This window comes from Zonotrichia albicollis, chromosome 28 (genome assembly GCF_047830755.1).
Source record: "Zonotrichia albicollis isolate bZonAlb1 chromosome 28, bZonAlb1.hap1, whole genome shotgun sequence".
NCBI classification, from domain to species: Eukaryota; Metazoa; Chordata; class Aves; order Passeriformes; family Passerellidae; genus Zonotrichia; species Zonotrichia albicollis.
In genome coordinates this window covers 6,738,809-6,760,949 of record NC_133846.1, presented here as the reverse complement: position 1 = coordinate 6,760,949, position 22,141 = coordinate 6,738,809, and the positions used below count along the sequence as shown (strand labels likewise).

Sequence of the window (22,141 nt, the reverse complement as noted above, 5' to 3'; positions counted from 1 at the left end):
CACGGGAGGTTTTTATGGATTTCTGCTTCTCCTGGAATGTGAGCTGGGGTCATGGTGCCGGTTTGGATCTGGGATTGGGGCTGGGGCACACGGAGGGGCTGGGGCAGCACAGGTACGGGAGGCACCCAGAGTGTGCCTGGGGGCTGCGGGGCTCTGTGTGTGCGCACTCCATCCCTCCAACCCCATCCCACCCGGCACCAGCAGGGCTGGGGCAGGGGCTCATTGCGCTGGAGGCAAATTCAGTTTCAGCATCTGGTTTTCCTTTCATTATTCTTGATTTTTTTTTCCCCCCCATGCTATTCTGTGTAGATTAATTAAAAGTACCTCCCTGTGAAGTGAGGAGGAAGGAGGACCCGGACTGAGCTTTTGAACTGACATTTCTGCTCTTTTCAGATTCACTTCAAACTCTTCCCCAGCTGTGCCTGTGGCCGGATGGAGCCTGGCTGCCAGCTGTGGCCATGGGCAGTGCTCGTCCTGCTGGGTAAGGCTCACCCTGGGCTGCCAGAGAGCAGGGGAACGGCTCAGTAAGGAGAAATGCTGGTATCGGGAGCTGAGTAAGGAGAAACGCTGCTGATGGCAGCTCAGCAAAGAGCAATGCTGCTGATGGCAGCTGTGCAGCAGCAGCAGAGCCTGGGCTGGATTGCAGTGCTGGGGGGTAGCAGGAGCCTGCTCTCTGTCCTGAGCTGCAGGACCAGGGGGCACCGACCAGGGCTGGCCCTGGGGCCAGGGGACACCGACCAGGGCTGGCCCTGGGGCCAGGGGACACCTCCAGGGCTGCTCAGCTCGATGGGCAAGCCACAAAGCAACCCTGCAGCCCAAACCCTGGGGCCAGGGCAAGGAGGTGCTTTGGAAGTAACTCTTAGTACAAAGCACTGTTATTAAAAAAAAAAATATTTCACCTCAGAGTGAAACAACCTTCTTGTTCACACATGCCCTGGGGAGGCTGTCCCAGGCATGGCTGGTTTGGTGCAGTGAGCAGCTCCTGGCTCTGTGGGGCTGCTTGGTGTCTGTGCCCCCTGTCTGTGGGGCTGGTTGCTGTCTGTGCCCCCTGTCTGTCTGTCTGTCTGTCTGTGGGGCTGGTTGCTGTCCGTGCCCCCTGGCACCGCCCTGACCCGTTCCCGCTGTTGCAGGTGCCCTGCAGCCCCTGGCAGCACAGCGATCCTGCTCCCAGGGCGGTGCCTGCTACCCGGCCCCCGGGGACCTGCTGCTGGGCCGGGCCCCTCACCTGAGAGCCTCCTCCACCTGCGGCCTCAGCAAGCCCGAGACGTACTGCACTCCCCACGGACAGGTACGGCCCCTTCCCTGCACCCAGAGCTCCCCCGGGGATGGGGAGCCTTCCTCCCCTCATCCTCCTCACCCTCAGAGGGGTGGGAAAGCCTTCCTCCCCTCATCCTCCCTTCTTCCATCCTCCCCACCCCGTAGGGATGCTCCAGCCTGGAGGGGGCTCTGAACTCTGATGTGTCCCGACTGGGATGAGCTTTAAGGTCCTTTCCAACCCAAATCTTTCTGTGATGCTGGGATTTGTCCCTGGAGCCCTTCCCTGCCATCCCCCTGGCTGAGCTGGCACCAAGGCAGCCACAGGGCATGGGCACCAAGGGCAGCAAGGCTCTGGCATGGACAGCAAGGCTCTGGCATGGAGCACTGTGGGCAAACCATCCCCAACACTCCTGTCCCTGGGCATTTCAGTTATAAACTGAACCTGTATTTTGTGTGTCATAAATGGGAACATTCCAGCTTGGAAAATCTGCTGAAGTTGTTTCCAGTCCCTGGTTGTGTGGGGGCAGGAGATGCTGCTGGGGGATGATGCTGCATCCAGCTGTGGATTCCCACCCTGCTGCTGAGCCAGAGGGAGAATTTTGGGATAAATCTGCCTGAGCACAGATCTGGGAGCTGCAGAGTGATGTGTCCCCGGGGTGAGCACTTCCTGCAGCCTTCTGTGGCTGCTGTTAACCCTGAAAATGCCTTGGGAGGAGCCCCGAGGGTTCAGTGCAGGACAGGCAGGCTCGGAAGGGATGCTCCAGAGGAAAGGAGTGGCAGCTCCCCAGTGGGGCAGAGCTTTCTGCACTGGAGCTCCTGTGAGTCAGCCTTGTGGTTTCCATCCCCTGCTAACTGCAGGCCAAGCTGTGGCTGTGGATTTGTGATGTCCTGGCTGGGCTGGACACATTTCCACTCATCCCTGAGCTCAGGAGGGGCAGCTCCTGTCCCAGAGGGGTGTGAGCATCCAATCCTCCTGCATGCTGGGCTGGCCGCAGCATCTCCCCTCCCTCAGGTCCTTTTCCTGCTGACAGTCTCAGTCAGGCATTTCCTCCACTCCCTTTTTCTGGAGCTCTTCTGCTGCTCCCAGGGATCAGCGTTTGTGCTCACAAATAAACCCCAACTGCTTCCTGTGGCTTAATTAGCTTTTCCTTCCAAATTTCTGCTTATAGATGAGGCTGCAGGGCCAGGGAGGGAGGGAGGCAGGAGCAGGGCTGCACTCATCTCTTCCAGGCTACAAATCCCAAAACTCTTTGGTTTTCGTGTCCCTGGTCCCTTGCCTTACAAGCAGCAGGGTTAAAGGGGATGTGAGCTGTTAACATTGTGCTGAGCTGGGTTCTGCAGCTCTGGGAATGGGCTCTTCTCTTCCTGACATTTTGTTCCTTTTTTGAAATGAGAGAGTCAGAGTTTCTGAGAGCAAATCCCCTGATTTCTGTTCTGCAGCTGTAATTGCTGATGGAGGTTTGATTATACCAGCTCTCAACTTGGGAGAAATCCCCACGGGTTCAGCATTTCCTAATTCTTCCCTCCCTTTCTCTACTTCCCTAATTTAAGCAAAAGTGAACTCGATTTCCCTATTCCCATCCTATAAATTAAACGGGCTTGCTTTTTATAGACTCTAGGGCACTTTTTTGGTGACAAGCCCTGCTGTGGCTCAGTTGCCAAACAGGCACAGATCCGGGGGTGGTTTTGCAAGCTCAGCAGAGGGCAGGGGACCAGGGGTTGCTCCTGCCGGCCCCAGGGCCCAATTTTGCAACTCCGGTGGTCACTGATCAGCCGCAGCCTCTGCTCCATTGTCTGCCCGGCCCCGGATCCCTGTAACCTTTATTCTTTGCTCTCCCGATTGCTCCATCCCTGGCCGGGGCTCGGCATTGCCCATTATAGCCCGGGCAGGGCAATGGCCCGGCTGGGAACGCTCGGGCTGGGGCTGCTGATGGAGCCAGCGGGGCAGGGAAACGGGAATGGACCGGGAAAAGCAGAGAGGATGGGCCTGGGGTCGGGAGGGGCTGAGGGATGCTCGGTGGGACGGGCTGGGATGGACTGGGGGTGGGTCAGCCCCAGTTAGCATGAGGCTTCCTTTAACTCTAGAACAGAATATACATAAATATATCTGATATGTATCAGGATATATGAAAAATATCAGGATATAAGTAAATATATCTGATATAAATATCAGAATATATGGAAAATATCAGAATATATGTAAATTTATCTGATGTATATATTAGCATATATGAAAAATATTAGCATATATGAAAAATATCAGCATATATGTAAATGTACCTGATGTATATATCAGAATATATGAAAAATATCAGAATATATGTAAATGTATCTGATATATATCAGAATGCATTAAAAATATCACAATACAAGAAAAATATCAGAATACAGGTAAATATATCTGATATATATATCAGAATATATTAAAATATCATAATACATGTAAATCTATCTGATCTATATGTAAATTTAAATGTGTGCACAGCTCTGAGGAGCACAGAGCAGCCCCCACTGCTCCTGCAGCCACGGGCAGGCTCAGAGAGGCTTTCACAGACGCCCTGAGCATCCTTTGAGATCCTGTGCCAGAGGACAGGGCAGGAGCAGAGCTGTGTCCCTGAGCTCCTGGAGGCTGTGACTCCCCACCCTCCAGCCCTGGGACACTTTTGATGTTTAAAACGTTGTTTGCATGGGATTTTCTGCCTGTCTCACCTGAGCTTTGTGGGTGCCTGGTGGATGTGGAGGGTGGGCAGTGCCCTGTACCAGCTCTGGTGCCACAGAGCCATCCAGGGGGATGAGAGGAGAGTTCCAGAGGGACCTGTGGGAGCCCGGCAGGGAGATGTGAGTCTCTGGGGCTCCAGGCAGGGAGATGTGAGCCCACCCCTGGCACAGCACAGGCTCCCTGTGCTGATGGATGGGGGCAGCTGCCTGGCAGCGCTGCTCTGGAGCCTCAGCACCAGCTCCTCTTTGGCTGCTTCCAAAAATACCAGCCAATATCTGCTGGGAGGGACGTGCCAGACAGCTCTGGGGCTGTGCTGGTGCTGGGCCACCTGCCCGAGTCCCTCAGGGAGCTGGGAGCCCACCCAGGGCTGGAGCAGGGAGAGCTGTGCCTCCCACTCAGCCTCCCTCACACCCAGCCAGCTCTGCACAGAGCCGTGGAATGGATCTGTGCAATCCAACCAGGCGGGATGGACCAAAGCGTGGCTCTGGTTTGGGCTTTTCTCTGTCAGGGGTTTGCCTGCCCAGTCTGTGCTCCTGAGGGGTTGAAGGTGGGCAGCAAGCCCAGGCTGCTGCTCAGGGCTGATCTCACCAGGCGTTCAGGCACTCCCTGTGCCCCCCACCTGCCCAGAACAGCCCATTTCCCGTGGCTGCTCCCTCCTCCCTTCTCTGCAGCTCATTTTCTGGCCTGGGGGTGCAGATTGGCACATGCTGGGAGACACCTCCTCCCTGCCTGGCACCGGGTGGGGTGTGGGATAAGCTGCTGCAGTCTGGGCTTTGCAGCCTGTCAGATCAGCCTGGCGGGTTTCAGATGAGGTTTTGCTGATGTGAGAACAGATGGGGTGAGGAAAGCAGCGCCCACGAGCTTGCTTTTGAGTGAGGGAGAGGAACTGCATTTCCTAAACCTCATCCCTGGGAGGTTTGTCCAACTCGTGCCTTTACCCACATCTGCTGCCCCCCTAAATCTGGGGTAAATCCAAGCTGGGGGCAGAGCCCTCTCTGTGTTTGAGCAAACCTCAGAGCTCATTTCCAGTGTCATTTCCAAAGTGACACTGATGTCATGGCACAGAGAACCTCAGGCCCAGGCTGGGGTTTTGGGGATTTTGGGGGGTCCTGGGAGCTGCACTCAGTGATCCCTTTGAGCTCCCTGTGGTTCTGTGCTGGATCTGTGCTCCCAAACTGAATCCCAGTCCAGTTTAGGGAATGCCAGTTGCTCACTGGGAAGTTTAGCCATGATGGCAGAGCCATGGGAGCTTCTACTGCCTTTTGCCATGGCCAAGGAATGGATTTGTGCCCTGCTCCAGGAGCCTGGCACAGCTGTGTGTTGCAGGTAGTGCTGGAATAGAGAACTGTCCTGGGGCTGCAATAGGCAATGGCATAACCTGGCTTTGCAGGGGCCTTTGCCCACCCCATCATTTAATAACCCCAAATCTCTGTGTGTGTACAAATCCCCACTGCTTTCCAGAGTGTTCCCAGACAGAGCTGGGACGGTGATTGGTGTCCCTGTGGAATATTGGTGTGCAAGGGCTTAGTGCCAGGGGCTGCCTGGCACAGGGCTCTGTGCCCTGGGGTACAGCTGGGACCCCCAAAGCTGGCAGGGGTCTCTGCTCCACACCTGCACAGCTCAGCCTCCCTCCCTGCTGATGAGAAGTGCAGTTTATTTTGGGCCCTGCTGCTGTGCCAGGAGGGTTTCATTTCAAGGGCTCTCTGCTCATGTTAAAATGGCAGCAGGAGCTCCTGAAATGCCCTTGGGATGGGGCCATCAGTTAAACCGTGTGAGCTTTGCTGCCCTGCACGAGCAGGGAGCTGCTCAGGAGCTGGGTCACAAGGCCAGGGCAGGAGGAGAGCACGCAGAGCTGCCATGCTCAGCCACTTTCAGGTTGTTCTTTATGGACTTTCCATTTACTTCTGAGACGTGACTCTTTATTCTGAGCACAGGAGTTTTCCCTCTCACACAACTGTGTTGTGAATTATCTTTCAGAGGTCTGGGATGAATTTGCCTTCACCCCAGAGGCTCCAGAACCCGGATTTGGGGTGGCTGGAGCAGCCTGGAGGCACAGAGGGTGAGGTGTGATTCCCTTGCAGACCCAGAGCCCCTTTTACCTCCCTCCCCACTGGTTCCCAGCAGAGCCTGGCAGGGAGGGGAGGCTGTGCTGGGAGCCAGCAATGCCCAGAGAGATCCCCTGTGATGGATGGTGTTCTCAGGGGTCCCAGGGTGAGGGAAGAGAGGATCTGACTCCATGGTTCAGAAGGCTTCATTTATTATTTTATTATATATATTACATTAAAACTATACTGAAAGAATAGAAGAAAGGATTTCATCAGAAGGCTGGCTAAGAATAGAATGAGAAGGAATGATAACAAAGGTTTGTGGCTGGGACAGTCTGAGACACCCAGACTGTGATTGGCCATTAATTAGAAACAACAACATGAGACCAATCACAGATGCACCTGTTGCATTCCACAGCAGCAGATAACCATTGTTTGCATTGTGTTCCTGAGGCCTCCCAGCTTCTCAGGAGGAAAAATCCCAAGGAAAGGATTTTCCATAAAGAATCATGTGTGTGACAGATCCCCAGGGCTGCCCTGCCTCTGCTCACGTAGAGCTGCAGCCCCTGGAGCTGCCGGGCATCCCCCGAGCCCGGTCAGAAATGGAAATGGCAAAGGGCTGGAGCAGGGACGTGCTGCTGGAGCTCTCCTCACTCATTTTTGGTAATTCCCTCTGTCCCAAGGAACTTTGAGCCACATAGTCACAGCTGCTCAGGGCAAATCCTGCTGTTGTGCAATGCAGGGGTTTCACAACTCATGCAAGGATGTGACATGGATTTGGTTTCCAGTGTTAATTTTAGTCTTAATTTAAAAACTGAGGAGGAAAAAAATAAAGGAGATTTTTGCAGCCAGCACAGCCCTGGGCTGCCTGGGAAGGGTTTGTCTCACACCCTGAATCTTCATTTTGATTTAGCACTGGGTCTGAGTGGGGCTGCAGCTGCTGGAGAGCCACGCTGTCCCTGGCTGTGTGAATGAGTTCATAACTATGCACGAGTCACTCCTAATGAATAATTTAGCCGAGATTAACCTTTCCCCTTGCAGGAAACCTTCCCTTCCCATTTGCTGAGCACAGTCAGGGCTGGTGGGAAGTTTAATCACCGCTGGCAATTGTTCACTAGATTATTTCTGTGGATAATTCCTGCAGCTCCCTGACAATTTGCTGCTCGTGGCCATTCTCTGAAATGAGCTCTGCCTAGTCCCGATTAAATTATTTGTGATTCTTGCTGGTAGAGCCAGGGAAATGGCATGATTATATATTTTCAGTGCGATGTTTGCTTACTTTGTGATATTGTTATAAATACTGCAGTTTGCCAACTCCTGTGTGGGGTATTTATAGACAGAGAACATAAAGATTGTGGAAAATACGGAAACAGATGGGTTCCAAGTGAGGATCCCACTGTGCACCCAGCTGGGGGAGGTTCCCAGGCCTGGGACAGAGCAGACCCAGGTCTGGGCTGTGTGAGGAATGAGACCACAGATTGATTTTTGTGAACCACAAATTACTTTTAAAGGGGAAGCCATTAATGGTGGTGTCACTGTGTCCCAGTGGCTGCTGCCCTGCTGTCCCTTCCCCAGCCCTATGGACGACCCTCTTTGGGGTTTGGGTGGGATTTGGCTCCTCTGTTTTAACCATCCTGAGGAAGGTTTCAGCACAGGGTGCCTGTGCAGTGCTGTTTGTCACTCGTCACCCCCTGGCCCTGCCCAGACCCTGAAAGCTGATTCCCCTCTGACTCCCAGCACTGCCATGCCTCCGGAGTCACCCAGAGCCACTGCAGCCCCTGCCAGCCCTGCAGAGGGTGTCTCATTGCCTTCCCTGTGCCAGCTGTGCCCCTGCCAGGCCCAGACCCCCTCTGCAGCCAGGGTGACATTTCTGAGCCATCAGGGCTGGCTCTGCCACCCCTGGCACGCTCTGCTCCATCCTCCCTAATCCCTGTGGGATGTGACAGTGACAGACGTGTCCCACTGCTCCATTTGGGAGCCTCCTCTGCCGCTCAGGCCCTGACACCTCAGACTGCCAGGGGGTTTGGGCTGGAGGAGATGATGCAGCTCCAGTGCCCTGGCATGGACACCTCCAGTGCCCCAGGCTGCTCCAACCCCGTCCAGCCTGGCCTTGGGCACTGCCTCAGTTTCTCTGGATACCATTTACAACCAGGCTGGAGGTGCTGAGCCCTTCATTCCATGGTCTGAGCAGCATCTTCCCCCTCCCAGTGGTCTCTGCAGTCCCTGGATCCACTCCAAGAGCTTTAGTTGGGGCCTTCCTGTGTCCCCAGGGATGCTGCTGTGGGCTCTGGCACCATCTCCCAAATTCCCTATCCCTCTAATTCACCATCTCCTAATTCCCGATTCCCCATCTCCCTAATAATTCCCCATCTCCCTAATAATTCCCCATCTCCCTAATTCCTCATCTCCTAATTCCCAATTTCCCATCTACCTGATTCCCCTTTTCCTGAAATTCCCCATCTCCCAATTCCCCATTTCCCCAGTTCCTGATCTCCTAATTCCCAATTCCCCATCTCCCAGTCCCCCATCTCCCCAGCCCTTCCCTTCCCACCTGGGCCCCCCTGGCTGTCTCCATCCCGGTTTCCTGGTGTTCCTCACCCACCCCATCCTTGGCTGCTCTCCATCCCTTCCCTGTCCCGGCCCTTGCTCAATCTCTGCCGTTCCTGATCCAGCCCCTTGGTGGCCGCTGGTGCCTGCAGGGAGCGTTGCCTGGTTAGTGACAATTTGGGTATTGTTTGCTCCCTGGGGACGCCTTTCTCCCGCTGCCCGTGCTGGATCTCTGTTTACTCCCCGGGTCACTTGCTCAAGTGAAGGGCTGAACTTTGAGCCACTCGACTTCCACCCCCTGGCTTGTGACCCACTGCGAGCTCCTGCTCTGCTCCCGGGGGACAGCCCTGGGGGCTGAGCACGGCCCGAGCCCTGGGATAGGAGAGAAAGGCCCTTCTGTCCAGCAGACAGCCCTGGGCTGGGTGGAAAGGGCAAAGCAGAGCTGAAAGGCTGCAAAGGGCTCTCTAACCAGTGTTGGCATTGCGGAAACCGGGGGGTTGCTTAAAAAACCACAGTTCTGATGGTTTGCCAAAAATCTGTGTTAGTCAAAGGCATTTTGGGTTTAGTTTTTAGTCCATAAAACCTTGAGCTGTGGCTTTCAACAAGGTGTGCAGACTGAGTGGCCTGAGTGTCGTCAGTCTTGCTGATCGTGGCCCTTCAGCTCCCATTGAGCTGTGCTGGTGCTCCCTCATCCTCAATGCACCCACCCTGCCTCTCCTCCTCACCCCCGAGGCCTCTGCAGGGGCTGCAGGGGTGGTCACTGTCCTCTCTTTGCAGTGGAGCATGAAGTGCTGCAGGTGTGACTCGAGGCTGCCCCACAGCCACAGCGGGCACCGCGTGCAGAACGTGCTGTCCTCGGCCGGCCGCGCGCGCTGGTGGCAGTCCCAGAACGGTGAGGGCACACACTGCTGCCAACAGCCCGCCCGAGGGGAGGAGGGCACGGTGCTGAGCTCTGGGGACGGGGAGGAAATGGCTGGTATTGTCCCCATGTCCCCCTGTGACGGTGCCCTCTGTGCCCGCAGGTGTGGAGCACGTGTCCCTGCAGCTGGACCTGGAGCAGATGTTCCAGCTGCACAGCGTGGTGCTGCACTTCAGGGTGGGTGTGTGGGGCAGCTCCTGTGCTTGTGAGCTGTCACTGCATGGTGCCAGCCCGGTGCCAGCCCGGTGCCAGCCCGTGTGCCTGTCTCTGCCCGCAGGCGCCGCCCGCAGCGATGCTGATCGAGCGCTCCCTGGACGGTGGCAGGACGTGGCAGGTGCTGCAGTACCTGGCATCTGACTGTGCCACCGCCTTCCCCCACGTGCCCCGCGGCTCCCCTGAGGGCTGGCATGACCCTCGGTGCCAGGAGCTGCGGGGGCACCCTGGGCACGGGGGCACGGTGGGTACTGGGGGCTTGTGGCTTGCTGGGGCTGGGGTGGGCAGGGCTGCAGGGATGGGGGGGGCCTGGGAGCCTGGCACACATGGTGATGTATGGGGCATGGAAACCTGGCACACCTGGTGAGGGGTGGGGGAGATGGAAGGCTGGTACACCTGGTGAGGGGTGGGGCAGATGGAAACCTGGCACACCTGGTGAGGGATGGGGGAGATGGAACCCTGGCACACCTGGTGAGGGGTGGGGCCCGTGGCACCCAGCAGTGCTGAGGGCAGCCCTTGGGGAGATCCCTGCTCCTCTGCAGGAATGCCTTTGCTGCTCTGTGCCAGGCAGGTGTTGTGTCCCCTGCAGCTCTAACTGTGTTTAGTGAATTTGGGCAGAGGCAAGTCCAGCACACACAGTGCCCAGAGCAGACAGCAGCTCGAGTTTCCTGCTTTTTAACTTCTTTATTCTCCTCGAAGGTGAAATTCAGTGTCCAAGACCTGGGGTCTACAATCAGCTCCTCCTACAGCCAGGTCATTGAGAGTAAGTGCTGGGCTCCTGCAGGGCTGGGAAGGGAGAGGGGAGTGAGGCTCCTCGTGGTTCTCCCGGCAGTGCTGGGAAGTGCTGAGCTGGGGTAACACCTGGGGAACCCTGAGCTGCTCCTCTGGGCTGTCCAGGAGCAGCAATTGGTGTTTGCTGATGGCTCAGCTGCTGCTCTTTGTGCCACGTCCTCCTTCCCTTGCTCACCCGTCCCCTGTCCCCACCAGGGCTGGGGCCCTTCACCAACCTGCGCATCAACTTCACCGAGCTGCCCCACGTCCCCCGCCAGGGCTACCACTCACCCAGCACCTTCTACGCCGTGACAGAGCTGCAGGTGCTGGGGAGCTGCTTCTGCCACGGCCACGCCGAGCACTGCAGCCCTGCGGGGGAGCAGCAGGGCACGGTGAGCTGGCCATGGGCATGGGCATCGCTGGGATGGCTCTGGCAGGGACCTGGGCACCACTGGGATGGCTGCACTGCCAGCCTGGGGTGCTCCTTGGCCGCAGTGACCAGGGATGGGCTGTGGGAGGCTCATTGCTGGGCACAAATGGGTGACGCTCTGTGCTGAGCCGCTGCCCCAGGGTGGGTGTGTGACCCCTTGTCTGTGCAGCAGGTGCCCGGGCACTGCGTGTGCCAGCACAACACGGCGGGGCCACACTGCGAGCGCTGCGCTGCCCTGTTCAACGCCCGGCCCTGGGCACCTGCTGAGGACAGCGACCCCCACGCCTGCCAGCGTACGGCCAGTGCTCCCCAAACCCCACCTGGCTGAAATCCCCCTGCCCTAAATCCCACCTGGCCCAAATCCCCCCACCCCGAATCCCACCTGGCCCAAATCCCCCTGCCCCAAACCCCACCTGGCCCAAATCCCCCTGCCCCAAACCCCACCTGGCTGAAATCCCCCTGCCCTAAACCCCACCTGGCTGAAATCCCCCTGCCCTAAACCCCACCTGGCCCAAATCCCACTCACAGCTCCCAGCCCTTCCTGGGGCTCTGCGGGGTTGCTGCTCACAGGTGTCTCAGCACCTTTGCCTCTCGTGGCTGCAGCAGCGCCCTGGTGCCACTGTGGGGCTGTCACGGGTGTCACCGTGTCACACGGGAGCCTTGGGCACCCTCTAGTGCTGCCGCTGCTGCAGCCAGGGGATTTGCACGGTGCCGGCCCCATCAGAGCCGTTGGCTGGGGTTTTTCAGGGTGTGACTGCAATGGCCACTCGTCCTCGTGCCACTTTGACCCCGAGCTGTACCAGGCCAGCGGTGGGGCCAGCGGGGGCGTGTGTGACAGCTGCCAGCACAACACCGAGGGCAACAACTGCGAGCGCTGCCAGAGCGGCTTCTTCCGCAACCCGCGGCGGGAGCTGAGCCACCCCGAGGCCTGCCTGCGTGAGTGCCCCCCAAAAACCCCCCAGCACCTTCCCCCGGAGCTGCCCCCTCAGCTGGGCCCTTTCCTGCCCCTTTGCAGCCTGTGAGTGTGACCCCGAGGGCACCGTGCCCGGCTCTGTGTGTGACCCGGGCACGGGGCGCTGTGTCTGCAAGGACAACGTGCAGGGCGACCGCTGCCACCTCTGCAAGCCAGGCTTTGCCCAGCTGGCCGGTGCCAACCCCGCTGGGTGCCGCAGTGAGTACCCTTGGGACACCCCCTGCCCCTGGGGTCCCCCCTCCCAAAGGGAGCCGTGTCCTGCCCGGCTGTGGTTTGGGGTTTTCAAGCCAAGTGCCCATTTTGTAAAGGCTTATAAAAGCTCCCTATTCAGTCTGGGGGTGGTTTCAGGTGTAACTTGAGCAGGTGAGGTTTGGGGGGTGCAGCTGTGTCCTGAGTGCCCCCAGGGCTCAGGGGGTGATGCAGGTACAGCTCTCCTGTTTGGGGGTGCTGTCAGAGCTGGTGCAGCTCTCCTGAGCTCAGATGGGCAGGGAGGGAGGCGATCCCCCCTTGGGTGTCTGGGGAATCCCCCCAAGGCTGCTCCTCAGCCATGCCCTCCCTGTTTCAGGGTGCACCTGCAACGCCCTGGGCACACGGCAGGACACCGTGCCCTGCGACGGCGACACCGGGAGCTGCTCCTGCCTGCCCAACGTGGTGGGCACTGACTGCGGGCAGTGCGCGGCCGGGCACTGGGGCCTGGGCAGCGGGCAGGGCTGCCAGCCCTGTGCCTGCCACCCCCGCGGCTCCCGCAGCCCCCAGTGCAACCAGGTACCCCCAGCCTGCTGCAGCCTCCTCCTGGGGGCTCCCCTTCCCCTTCCCCTTCCTGCTGGGAGGGGCTCTCAGGGTTGAGCTGCCCAGACCAGGGTGGCACTGCCATAGCTCTGTGTCACTTGTCAGAGCATCAAACCCACCTGCTGGGTGGCTCCTTTGTCCTGTCCATAGGAACCTTCACAAAAAGTGCTGTGTGTTCCCCAGTGCATCCCACTCCTATTTTGCTTCTCCTGATTCTTAGAAAACACCACGACAGACTATTCAGGAAAATGAAAGGAAGGGGTAATTATTGAGGCAAGATTAAGTCACTTAACAAGCCTGATATTTATCAAGGAAGTCCTAATAAGACATCTTCATCCAGGCGAGGGAAGTTAATTACGCTCATTTGTCAATGAAAAGCATGTGTGCCACTTCAGGCTTAAGAGGCAACTGGGAAAATTAAAGTTAAATGCAAAAAACCCCAAACCATGACAAATTCTAAGAGCCTGAGATAGGTTCCAAATGAGCTCAGCGTGGGGAGGAGACCCGAGATGGCAAAGCAGCTGCTCGTGGGCGATTGCTTTGTTTTTGAAACAAGGCTGAGCCCCCTCCTGGTGGTGCTGGGGCTGTTTGGAGCCTGTTTGCATCCTGTGCCAGAGCTGCAGCCTGGCAGGGGCACAGCCTGGGCACAGCCTGAGAGGGGAAATGGCCCATGGGTGGTTTGGGTGGTCAGAAGCAGCTGGGGCAGAGCTGTGCCAGGCGTCCCTGACGTGCTGCCCTCTCAGTTCACAGGACAGTGCCCGTGCAGGGACGGCTTCACAGGACAGACGTGCTCGGCCGTGGGGCAGCAGCAGTGCCCAGCCCGGCACTACCGGGATGCTCGGGGAGGGTGCACAGGTACTGCTTGGGCTCGGGGCTCCCTGGTGGCAGCAGAGATTTACCCTGCAGTGCCCTCATAACAGCCTTGGGCAAGTTCTGGGCCTCCCTGGGCTGGCCCTGTAGGGTCAGGGGCTGTGCCAGTTCCAGGCCTCGGGGTACCTGGGGGTACCTCTGCCCATTCCCCTGCCTGTGCCAGCGGGAGGGCGTGGATGTCAGCTGGGGGTGGGACTCATTAACCCTAATTAAGGGGCTGATTTTACACAGCTATATGAAGTTATTCACCACCCCCTTCTCTCTCCCTCCCTCTCCCTGTCCCAGAGTGTGACTGTGATTTCCAGGGCACGGAGGAGCGGGGCTGTGATCAGGCCACGGGCCGGTGCCTGTGCCGTGCCGGGGTCACGGGGCAGCGCTGTGACCGCTGCCTGCGCGGGCACTGCAGCTCCCAGCCCGGCTGCCAGCCCTGCCACCCCTGCTTCCACACCCTGGACGGGGACATCCAGCTCCTGCAGCGGCGCCAGGCCGGCCTGGCCAACGCCACGGCGCGGCTGCCCGCGGGCACGGGGGGCTCCCAGCTGAGCCCCCGCCTCGCGCGGGCACAGGACAACCTGCAGCAGGCACTGGGCATCCTGGGGCACCCCCCTGGCACACAGCAGGGCCTGGCCCAGGCGGGCAGCGAGCTCACTGCCATCAGGTGAGGGATGGGAACTGCCCGTGGGGCACAGCCCTGATCCACGGGGAGATGCTGGGGTTTCTCTGGGAGATGCTTGCATGGTTCTGCTTTGTTTCTGTCCCTGCCATGCCTGGCTCTGCTCATGAGGGGAGCAGGGAAGCAGCAGAGCAGCACTCCCACGTGTGCCTGTCCCACTTCCACCTGTGCCTGTCCTGTGCACAATGTCCCCGAGGCAGGAGGAGTGTGGGCAGCCTGCATGGTGGCACTCTCAGGGCGGTGTGGTGGCACTCTCAGGACACATCCCTCACTCCTGGTCCCTGCATGAGCACAGCCCTGCTGTGGAGGGGCTGTGCCCAGCTCCCCTCATCAAACCTGCGAGGCCCTGGCATGTCCTTGGCTGTCTCTGGGCCTAGGAGTGCCCCTTTGCCAGGTGCTGGCAGTGCCCCAGCACAGGTGGCCCTCTCAGCCCTGCTCTCTGTCTGCTTTTCTCTCTCCCTAATTCTCATTTTGTTCCTGTTCTCTGCCAGGGAACAGCTCCGAGGCATAAATCCCGACCTTCATTTCCTGGATGACACTGCCTCTCTGTCGAGGGAGCTGGAAGCCCTCAACAGCAGCTTGTTTGTCACCAGCTCCCAGTACCAGAGCAAGAAGACCCAGTTTGAAAGCAGCCTCAGCACGGACCTGTCAGGTACAGCTCTGCAGCTGCAACATCTCTTCATTTGCAGTCATTAATTTACCTCAGCCTGACTGCCTGGGGTTCCTCCCTGGGTGGTGGATGAGAGGGAGATTTTAACCTGCTGTCAGCCTCAGAACAGCAAACACATCTCCTCTCCAGGTGCTTCCCACGCAGCCTGGCCCATGGCTGGGGAAGGGAGCCAGGACTGCTCACTCTGCACCTCTCTGTCTGCTCAGAGCTCCGTGTTCTGGCCACCCTCCTTGCAGCCCATGCTGGAGGGGAATGATGGGGCTGCTCAGGAGCTGGGCAGAGACTCTGAAATCTGTCCTGCCCTGGCAAAGGCCAGCATCAGCAGGTGTGCCTGGGCTGGCTGCAGCTTAGTTTCAGCCCTGAGCTCAGTTTAGTTTCAGCCCTGAGCTCAGTTTACACTCCAGCCCTGAGTTCAGTTTACACTCCAGTCCTTCAGGAGCTCTCTGAGGGAATGGCTGGAAGGTGTTTGGAACCAAAAGGAGTTTTTGTGATACCATGGTGACTAACCCTGCACCCTCTCCTGTGCAGGAATGCAGCGCAGGGCAGGGGCAGTGCCTCCCGAGGGGATTCGTGACTCATTTGTGCCGTTTGTCACCTTCATTCCCCAGGAGCCCTGCAGACCATCCGCTCTGCCCACCGCAGCTCCAGCAGCGCGGCCAGCCTGGCTGCGGGAGCCCCGGGGCTGCTGGCCCAGGCCAGGCAGAGCCGCCTCAGTGCCCAGGGGCTGCAGGGGGACCTGGCGGGGGACACGGCCCGGCTGCTGGCCCTGAAGGGAGAGCTGGCCTCGGGCCCTGACCTCACCCCTGTCATCAACCAGGTGAGGATGCAAAGAGGGTTTTTAACTTGCCCACGGGTGTGGCTGGTTCTCAAGGGGGCCCTGCAGAGCTCAGGATCCCGTCCTGCAGCCCTGCTCCTCTCCTCAGGCACGGCAGGACAAAGCTCTGTCCAGACAGACTCAGCTGGAGAGCTGGCCGAGCATCCCCTGCCCAGAGATCACAGATCCCACACCCTGCCCTCTACCCCCTCCCAGCCCGCCCTTTTCCCTGCAGGGACTCTCTCACGTCACTTCTGTATCTCTGAGACCCCCTTAATTTCTGGCTGAGTTTCTCTTATTCCTCCCTCACCGCTCTGTTATTGCCATGGAGACCCATTTCGGTGTCGGTTGCTGTGGAGACCACCAGCCTCCCTCCCCTCTCTGCTGCTGGGGGCACCGGCACGTTCTGAGCCACCAGCCTGGCCTGGCTGGGCACGTGGAGGTGCCCTGCTGCACTGAGAGCCTGGGGGCAGCTCTGCCAGCTGCCAGAGTCAGCGCTGCTGCTCCCAGGTGCAGCTCTCCCCAAAGCAAGCAGGGCACAGGGGTGGTTCTGCACGGAGGTTTGCTCCACACAGATGTGCTGTTACTCATTGGGAGCTACTGGGGCTTGGCTCCTGCTTTGCTCCTGTTTGTGCTGCAGCTGGGGCTGGTGATGCCATGCTGACCAGGTGCCACTGGCTCAGGTGGGGGCATCCAGCTCTGCCTGCCCTTCTCTGACTGGCACATCTCCAGCGCTTTGAGCTGTGCCACCTGTGTCAGTGCCAGCCTGCTGGGCTCCCTCCCGTGCCCACACAGCTCCTGCAGCACGGGCTCAGCAGTCCCAGCTCCCCTGGCAGGGTGTGCCATCCCTGTGGGGCTGCGTTTGCCTCCCCACGGGCACCACGGTGTGTCCAGCCGGGCACTGCCCAACCCCAGCTCTTCTCTCCCTGCCCAGGTGTGCGGAGGGGCCCGAGCGGAGCCGTGCACCCCTGCCCGCTGCCAGGGGCTGCTGTGCCCCCGGGACAACAGCTCTGCCTGTGGGGCTGGCCAGCCCTGCCACGGCCTCTTCCCGCTGGCCAGCGGCGCCCTGGCTGCGGCCGGGCGGGCGGCCAAGGAGTTCAGCAGCCTGAGCGCCCGCCTGCGGGACACGGCACAGCTGGTGAGTGTGGGCACTGCCTGTGCACAGCTGGTGAGTGTGGGCACTGTCTGTGCACCACTGGTGAGTGTGGGCACTGCCCATCCCATGCTTGGAGCTCTTCTTACCCCAGCAGAGAGTGAGGAATACCCACCTCAGGGCTTAACCCCTTGGGCAGCTTCAGAAACCCAGGGATTTTGGAGTGGATTTCTGTGTGTTTCCTGCCTCCCCAGCTGAAGGCACTGGGCACAGCACAGGGAACCTCTCTCCCTCCTGGGTCGGGATCAGTGTGGCAGAAGGGCTGAGAATGTGGAAAACTCTCAGATTCTGCAGGTTTGATGCAACCAGAGAGAGTTCATGGGTTAGGGCTCTTGCAGCTTCTTTCTGTGCCTTGCAAAGAGAAAGTGAGGTTTCAAAGTGATTCAAAATTCATTTCAAAGATGTTTTTAAAAGCTGAATGGTGCTGCCTCTCTTTGAGAGCTCCTTTGCAGACCCAACCCTCGGTCATTAACCTTTACAGCCCTTTGAAGCTCTGGCACAGTGAGAACAGGGTATTGCTGCATCTTTATAGAATTATAGCATCCTGCCTGGCCCAGGCCAGGGCTGTGAGCTCTGGAGGGAGCAGAGGCCCCAGCAGTGACTGATTTCTGTGTGCAGATCCAGAGGACAGAGCTGTCGGCCAGTGAGATCCAGAGCAGCACGCGGCGCCTGGCGGAGCAGCTGGGGCTCAGCAGGACACAGCTCCAGGGGGACGTGAGGCGGGCACGGCAGCTCCTGCAGCGCCTGCGCGCCTTCCTGGCAGGTACCAGGGCTGGGCTGGGCTGGGCAGGGCTGCAGCCTGCCTCCTGCGTGGCACAGCTGATGTTTGGAGTGGTCACAGAATCACTGGGTTCAGCACAGACCTCCAAGGTCACAATCCCAGTTGTGCCCAATCCCTGCCTTGTCACCAGCCCAGAGCATCTACGTGTCCCTTGGATGCTCCAGGGATGAGGGTTTCCATCCAGCAGTGACCTGATGCGCTGAGGTTTTTTGGCCACGCTCACGGATGCAGGCAGACAGACAGATGACCCTTCTCTGGAGCAGGCTGTTAATCAGATGAGGATTCCTTATTGTCCTACAAACTGATGGGTTGACTTATTGTTCACAGACAGATTGTAATAACATAATGAGCCTCCTGAGCATTAGCTGAATAAGAAAATCAGGTCATTTGGTGCTGCCTGGTGTTAATGATGAGTGAAGATATTTCTGAGCTAATCGCGGGGCTAATGTCCCTTGGGCTCTGCCTGCTTCTGATTTATTAACTTGTATTTGTGAAATGAAAAAAGGCTTGTCTTGAAACACACCCTCATCTGCTCAGTGAGGGCTGCCTGGCTGCTGTGGGCTCAGCCATGCTGTTAGCATTGCCAAACTCAAGGCATCCTTTCAGCTGTTTCCTGAAGGCTTTGCTGGTGTGAATGAGAAGTGCGTGGAACTCAAGGAGGTGGGTCCAGAAGGGATGCTGGAGGCTGCCTGGAATGAGGAGATGTGTGTGAGACGTGCATGGGTGTCTGCCCTCCTCCTCCCTTCCCTGACGCTGTCTGTCTGCAGACAAGGACACGGACCCTGCCTCCATCCAGGAGATCAGTGAGTCAGTCCTGTCCCTGCGCCTCCCCACGGACGCTGCCGCAGTCCGGAGGAGGATGAGCGAGATCCAGAAGCTGGCGGCGGAGCTGCAGTGCCCCGAGGACATCCTTGCCCAGACGGCCGAGGACGTGGCCAGGGCCAAGAGGCTGCAGCAGGAGGCAGAGCAGGCCAGGTGGGTGGGGGTTCAAGCCATGGCCAGCCGAGCGTCCCTTGGCTGGGCTGCAGCTGCTGGTTCTCAGCTGGGCTCCAATCTTGCTCTGCCCGAGCTCTCCTGACTTGCACAATCTGAAGGTTTAGGCCAGGATCTCCTGTGTCTGTCCAGTGCCTAAAGGAATGAGTCTGCAATCTCCAGACACCTCCCAGAGCACCAGTGCAGATAAATCTCCCCAGAATAGATCCTGTTATAGATTCCAGGACAAGAAGGGCTTTATGGAAAGCAGGGGAGGCTTTGCTCTTATCTCGAGTGCCTGTGCTGGGAGATGACAGCGTTGCCCTGGTATTAGCTGATATTGGTGACCTACATCCTAATTGCACAAGAGAGCATGGGGAGAGTTAATGGGCTATTTGTTTTCTGGGTGAAAGTTGGGACGATTATTCCACGGACCCTTAAAAAGTAATTACAGGGTGTCCTTGCCAATTTGGAGCATCTGCTTTGTCACAAGTTGACTTGCAGCAATACCCCAGCGAGAAGGTCAGCAGGATAAATCTGTAAACTCCTTGGCAGTGTCTGACACCTGCTTAACCTGCTGGAAGTGATGAGGCAGAGGAGCATGGCTTTCTGCAGGGCTCTGTCACCCAGCCCCAGCTGTCCCACTGTGAGCAGCAAACTGGTCATTGGAGCTGCTTCCATGGTTATTGCTTTCCCTTTGCCACCTTGTCATGCAACATGAAATAAATGTTTCGGACTAGTTTGAAGGGGAGATAAATGCCTTCCTTCTTAGTTTGTCTCCTCTGCTTGAGGCTGTGAAGTGGAACTGATGTTCCTCTCACAAGGAGACCTGCTGGAGTCCAGATGTGTGGGTTTTGGGGGTGGGACATTGTGACCTTGCCATCAGCAATCCTCTCCTGCTTCCCAAGCTCCTGGTCTTAACTCTGTGCCCTGGACTCTCAGTGTTTGCCCTTTTCCACCCTCACTCCTGGCTGCTTCCCACCTCTCCACAGGAACCGGGCGAACGCGGTGGAGGGCAGCGTGGAGGAGGTGCTGGGGAACCTGCAGCGAGCCAGCACCGTGCTGCTGGAGGCGCAGGGGGCCCTCAGGGGCTCGGGCTCCTCGCTGCGCTTCATCCGGGAGCGCGTGGAGGAGGTGAGGGACCCTGGCGGCCTCCCTGTGCCCCGTGTGTGTCCTTCAGCCAGCAGGGCTGGCACGGGCAGGGTTTGGGTGTGACTCTGATCCCTGTGCCCGCAGATCGAGGCCGTGCTCGGGCCGGCTGAGAAGAACGTGGTGGCCATGGGGGCCGGGCTGGCCGGGCTGGCCGAGCGGCTGTCGCAGCTGCAGCGCAGCACGGAGCAGAACCGCCTGAGGGCCGGGGACACGCGGGACACTGCGGGGACGGCGGCACAGCAGGCCACCAGGGCACAGCAGGTACCAAACCACAGCAGGGCCCAGCTCAGAGCAGGGCTGGGGACACAGCGGGGACAGCGGCACAGCAGGTACCAGCAGGACCCAGGAGGTACCAGCAAAGAGCATGGCAGCAGGGCCCAGCAGGTACCAAACCACAGCAGGCCACCAGTACAGCAGGTACTGGCTCACAACAGGGCCCAGCAGGTACCGGCTCAGAGCAGGGTCCAGAAGGTACCAGCTCACAGCAGGTACCAACTTGGCATGTGCCCACTGCCAGCTGTGCCTTTGGTGATGCCAGGGCATCTTCCTGTGCAGGCATGGCTGCTGAGCTGTCACACCACAGCATCGTCCTGCTGCTGAGCCTTTCCAGAGCCATTCCCAATCCTAAGGCCCTTTGCTGGGGCCATTCCCAGCCCTAAGACCCCTTGCTGGCCCCTCATTTCTGGTCTGTCCTGCCTGAGGCCTCCTGCCTCGTGGAGCTGTCTGTCGGTCTGTGGGTGCATCACAAACTGGCACACATTTGGTAACAGACAATGCTCTGTTTAACATTTATCATCCATTTAACATGCCAGCAGGATCCAGCGCTGGCAGTGGCCCGTGCCCAGGCTGCTGGGTGTTACCTGCAGTGTTTGTGCCTTTCCAGGCCCTGGCCCAGGTGAAGGAGCTGTACTCGGAGCTGCAGAGCCGGCTGGGGCAGGGCCCGGCGCTGGGCGAGCGGGGCATGAGGGTGCAGAGCATCGGCCAGGAGGCACAGGCGCTGTTCCAGGAGACCGTGGGCATCATGCTCAGGATGCAAAGTAAGGCTCTCAAAACTCCGTGCCATTATTGTGCCATGGGGAAGGGCTTGGATTGCTGTGGTGTGATGAGGGAGACTGTGACTGTGTTCACAGGGGTCTGAGGATGAGGGAAGAGACGAGGATCTGACTCTGTGTTTCAGAAGGCTGATTTATTATTTTATGATATATATTACATTAAAACTATACTAAAAGAATAGAAGAAAGGATTTCATCAGAAGGCAGGCTATGAATAGAATAAGAAAGAATGATAACAAAAGCTTCTGTCTTGGACAGAGAGTCTGAGCCAGCTGACTGTGATTGGCCATTAATTAGAAACAACCACATGAGACCAATCCCAGATGCACCTGTTGCATTCCACAGCAGCAGATAACCATTGCTTACATTTTGTTCCTGAGGCCTCCCAGCTTCTCAGGAGGAAAAATCCTAAGGAAAGGATTTTCCATAGAAGATGTCTGTGACGGGACAGCGCACTTTGGGCAGTGAGAGGGTGGGATGTGGGCTGGAGCTGCTGCTGCTGTGCCAGGAAATTGAGAGTTTTCAAGGGTGCCACCATGAAGGGAAGCCCTGCCTGCAGTGCCACTGTGCTCCCATTTTCCTCCACATGCTCATTTCCATTTTTCGGCATTCAGAGCTAAAGGGAGCGCTGTCTGGGGGCTGTTTAGAGGGAGTGCAGCATGTTGGTTTTCTTGCCCTGTCAGAGCTGTGCAGCAGCGAGGCGGAGGCTCAGCCCAGCCCCACCACGTAACCCTTCCCTTCCCTTCCCTCTCTCCTCAGCTCTGGAGTCAGAAATTCAGGAAGGCAACAAGGCTCTGGTGTCCAGGGTGTCGCGGCTGTCGGGGCTGGAGGAGAAGGTGGGCAGGATCCGGGACAGCATCAAGAGGAAAGTCGCCTACTACGAGAGCTGCTCCTGAGCAGCCTGGGGCATGGCTGCCTCCCCTGCACACCCCGGCTGCTGCGCTCATCCCACTTTCCAGCTGGAGCTCTCCTGTGCCCAGTTCCCTATTTTTAGCAAGTTAATTTTCCGTACCTCTGGAAAATAGCTGCACTGAAGCGAAGGAGCACCCCCATGGAGGGGGCTGGACTGGCCAGAGCTGCCCAGTGGTTGGAGGAAAAAGGGGGAGAGACATCAGGCTCCCATGGCAAATAAACACAGCCCCAGGTTGTTGTTTCCAGAGGGTTTTATAAACCAGGAAATTATTTTTTCTTCTTTTAGCCAATTCAAGGTCTTTAAGCTGAATTTCACTGTTCAAATTAAAGCCCTCCTGTGGGGTCTTCTCAAGCTTTTTATCTGTGCTGCAGTTAATTCTTCAAACATGCCACGGCTTCAGTACTTCCCTCTGAGATCTTCCTTCAAAT

The 22,141-nt window shown here is 58.0% G+C and overlaps 1 protein-coding gene across 2 annotated transcripts; it reads left to right on the top strand.

Moving 5' to 3' along the window:
* Nucleotides 1-375: 375 nt before the first annotated feature.
* On the top strand, nt 376-22,064 carry LAMB3 (laminin subunit beta 3). 2 transcript variants are annotated; one of them, XM_074528066.1, is made up of 22 exons: nt 376-481; nt 1,131-1,288; nt 9,346-9,460; nt 9,591-9,664; nt 9,765-9,944; nt 10,400-10,463; nt 10,688-10,863; nt 11,074-11,194; nt 11,649-11,837; nt 11,917-12,072; nt 12,440-12,639; nt 13,407-13,518; nt 13,819-14,191; nt 14,698-14,858; nt 15,485-15,693; nt 16,625-16,828; nt 17,462-17,606; nt 18,392-18,599; nt 19,589-19,730; nt 19,833-20,009; nt 20,632-20,785; nt 21,560-22,064. In XM_074528066.1, the coding sequence occupies exons 1-22, from the start codon at nt 433-435 to the stop codon at nt 21,694-21,696; spliced, it is 3,504 nt and encodes a 1,167-aa protein (XP_074384167.1). In that variant the 5' UTR covers nt 376-432; the 3' UTR covers nt 21,697-22,064. The 2 variants fall into 2 exon arrangements, with proteins under 2 accessions (XP_074384167.1, XP_074384166.1); XM_074528065.1 differs by having other exon boundaries at nt 11,071-11,194.
* The last annotated feature ends 77 nt before the right edge of the window (nt 22,065-22,141 follow it).

Excerpts from the sequence above, each read along its gene's own strand:
- LAMB3 (XM_074528065.1), top strand. The coding sequence starts at position 433 with ATGGAGCCTGGCTGCCAGCTGTGGCCATGGGCAGTGCTCGTCCTGCTG. Across the intron at positions 9,461-9,590 it reads CTGGTGGCAGTCCCAGAACG|GTGTGGAGCACGTGTCCCTG; the intron begins GTGAGGGCACAC and ends CTGTGCCCGCAG. Across the intron at positions 19,731-19,832 it reads TCCGGGAGCGCGTGGAGGAG|ATCGAGGCCGTGCTCGGGCC; the intron begins GTGAGGGACCCT and ends CTGTGCCCGCAG.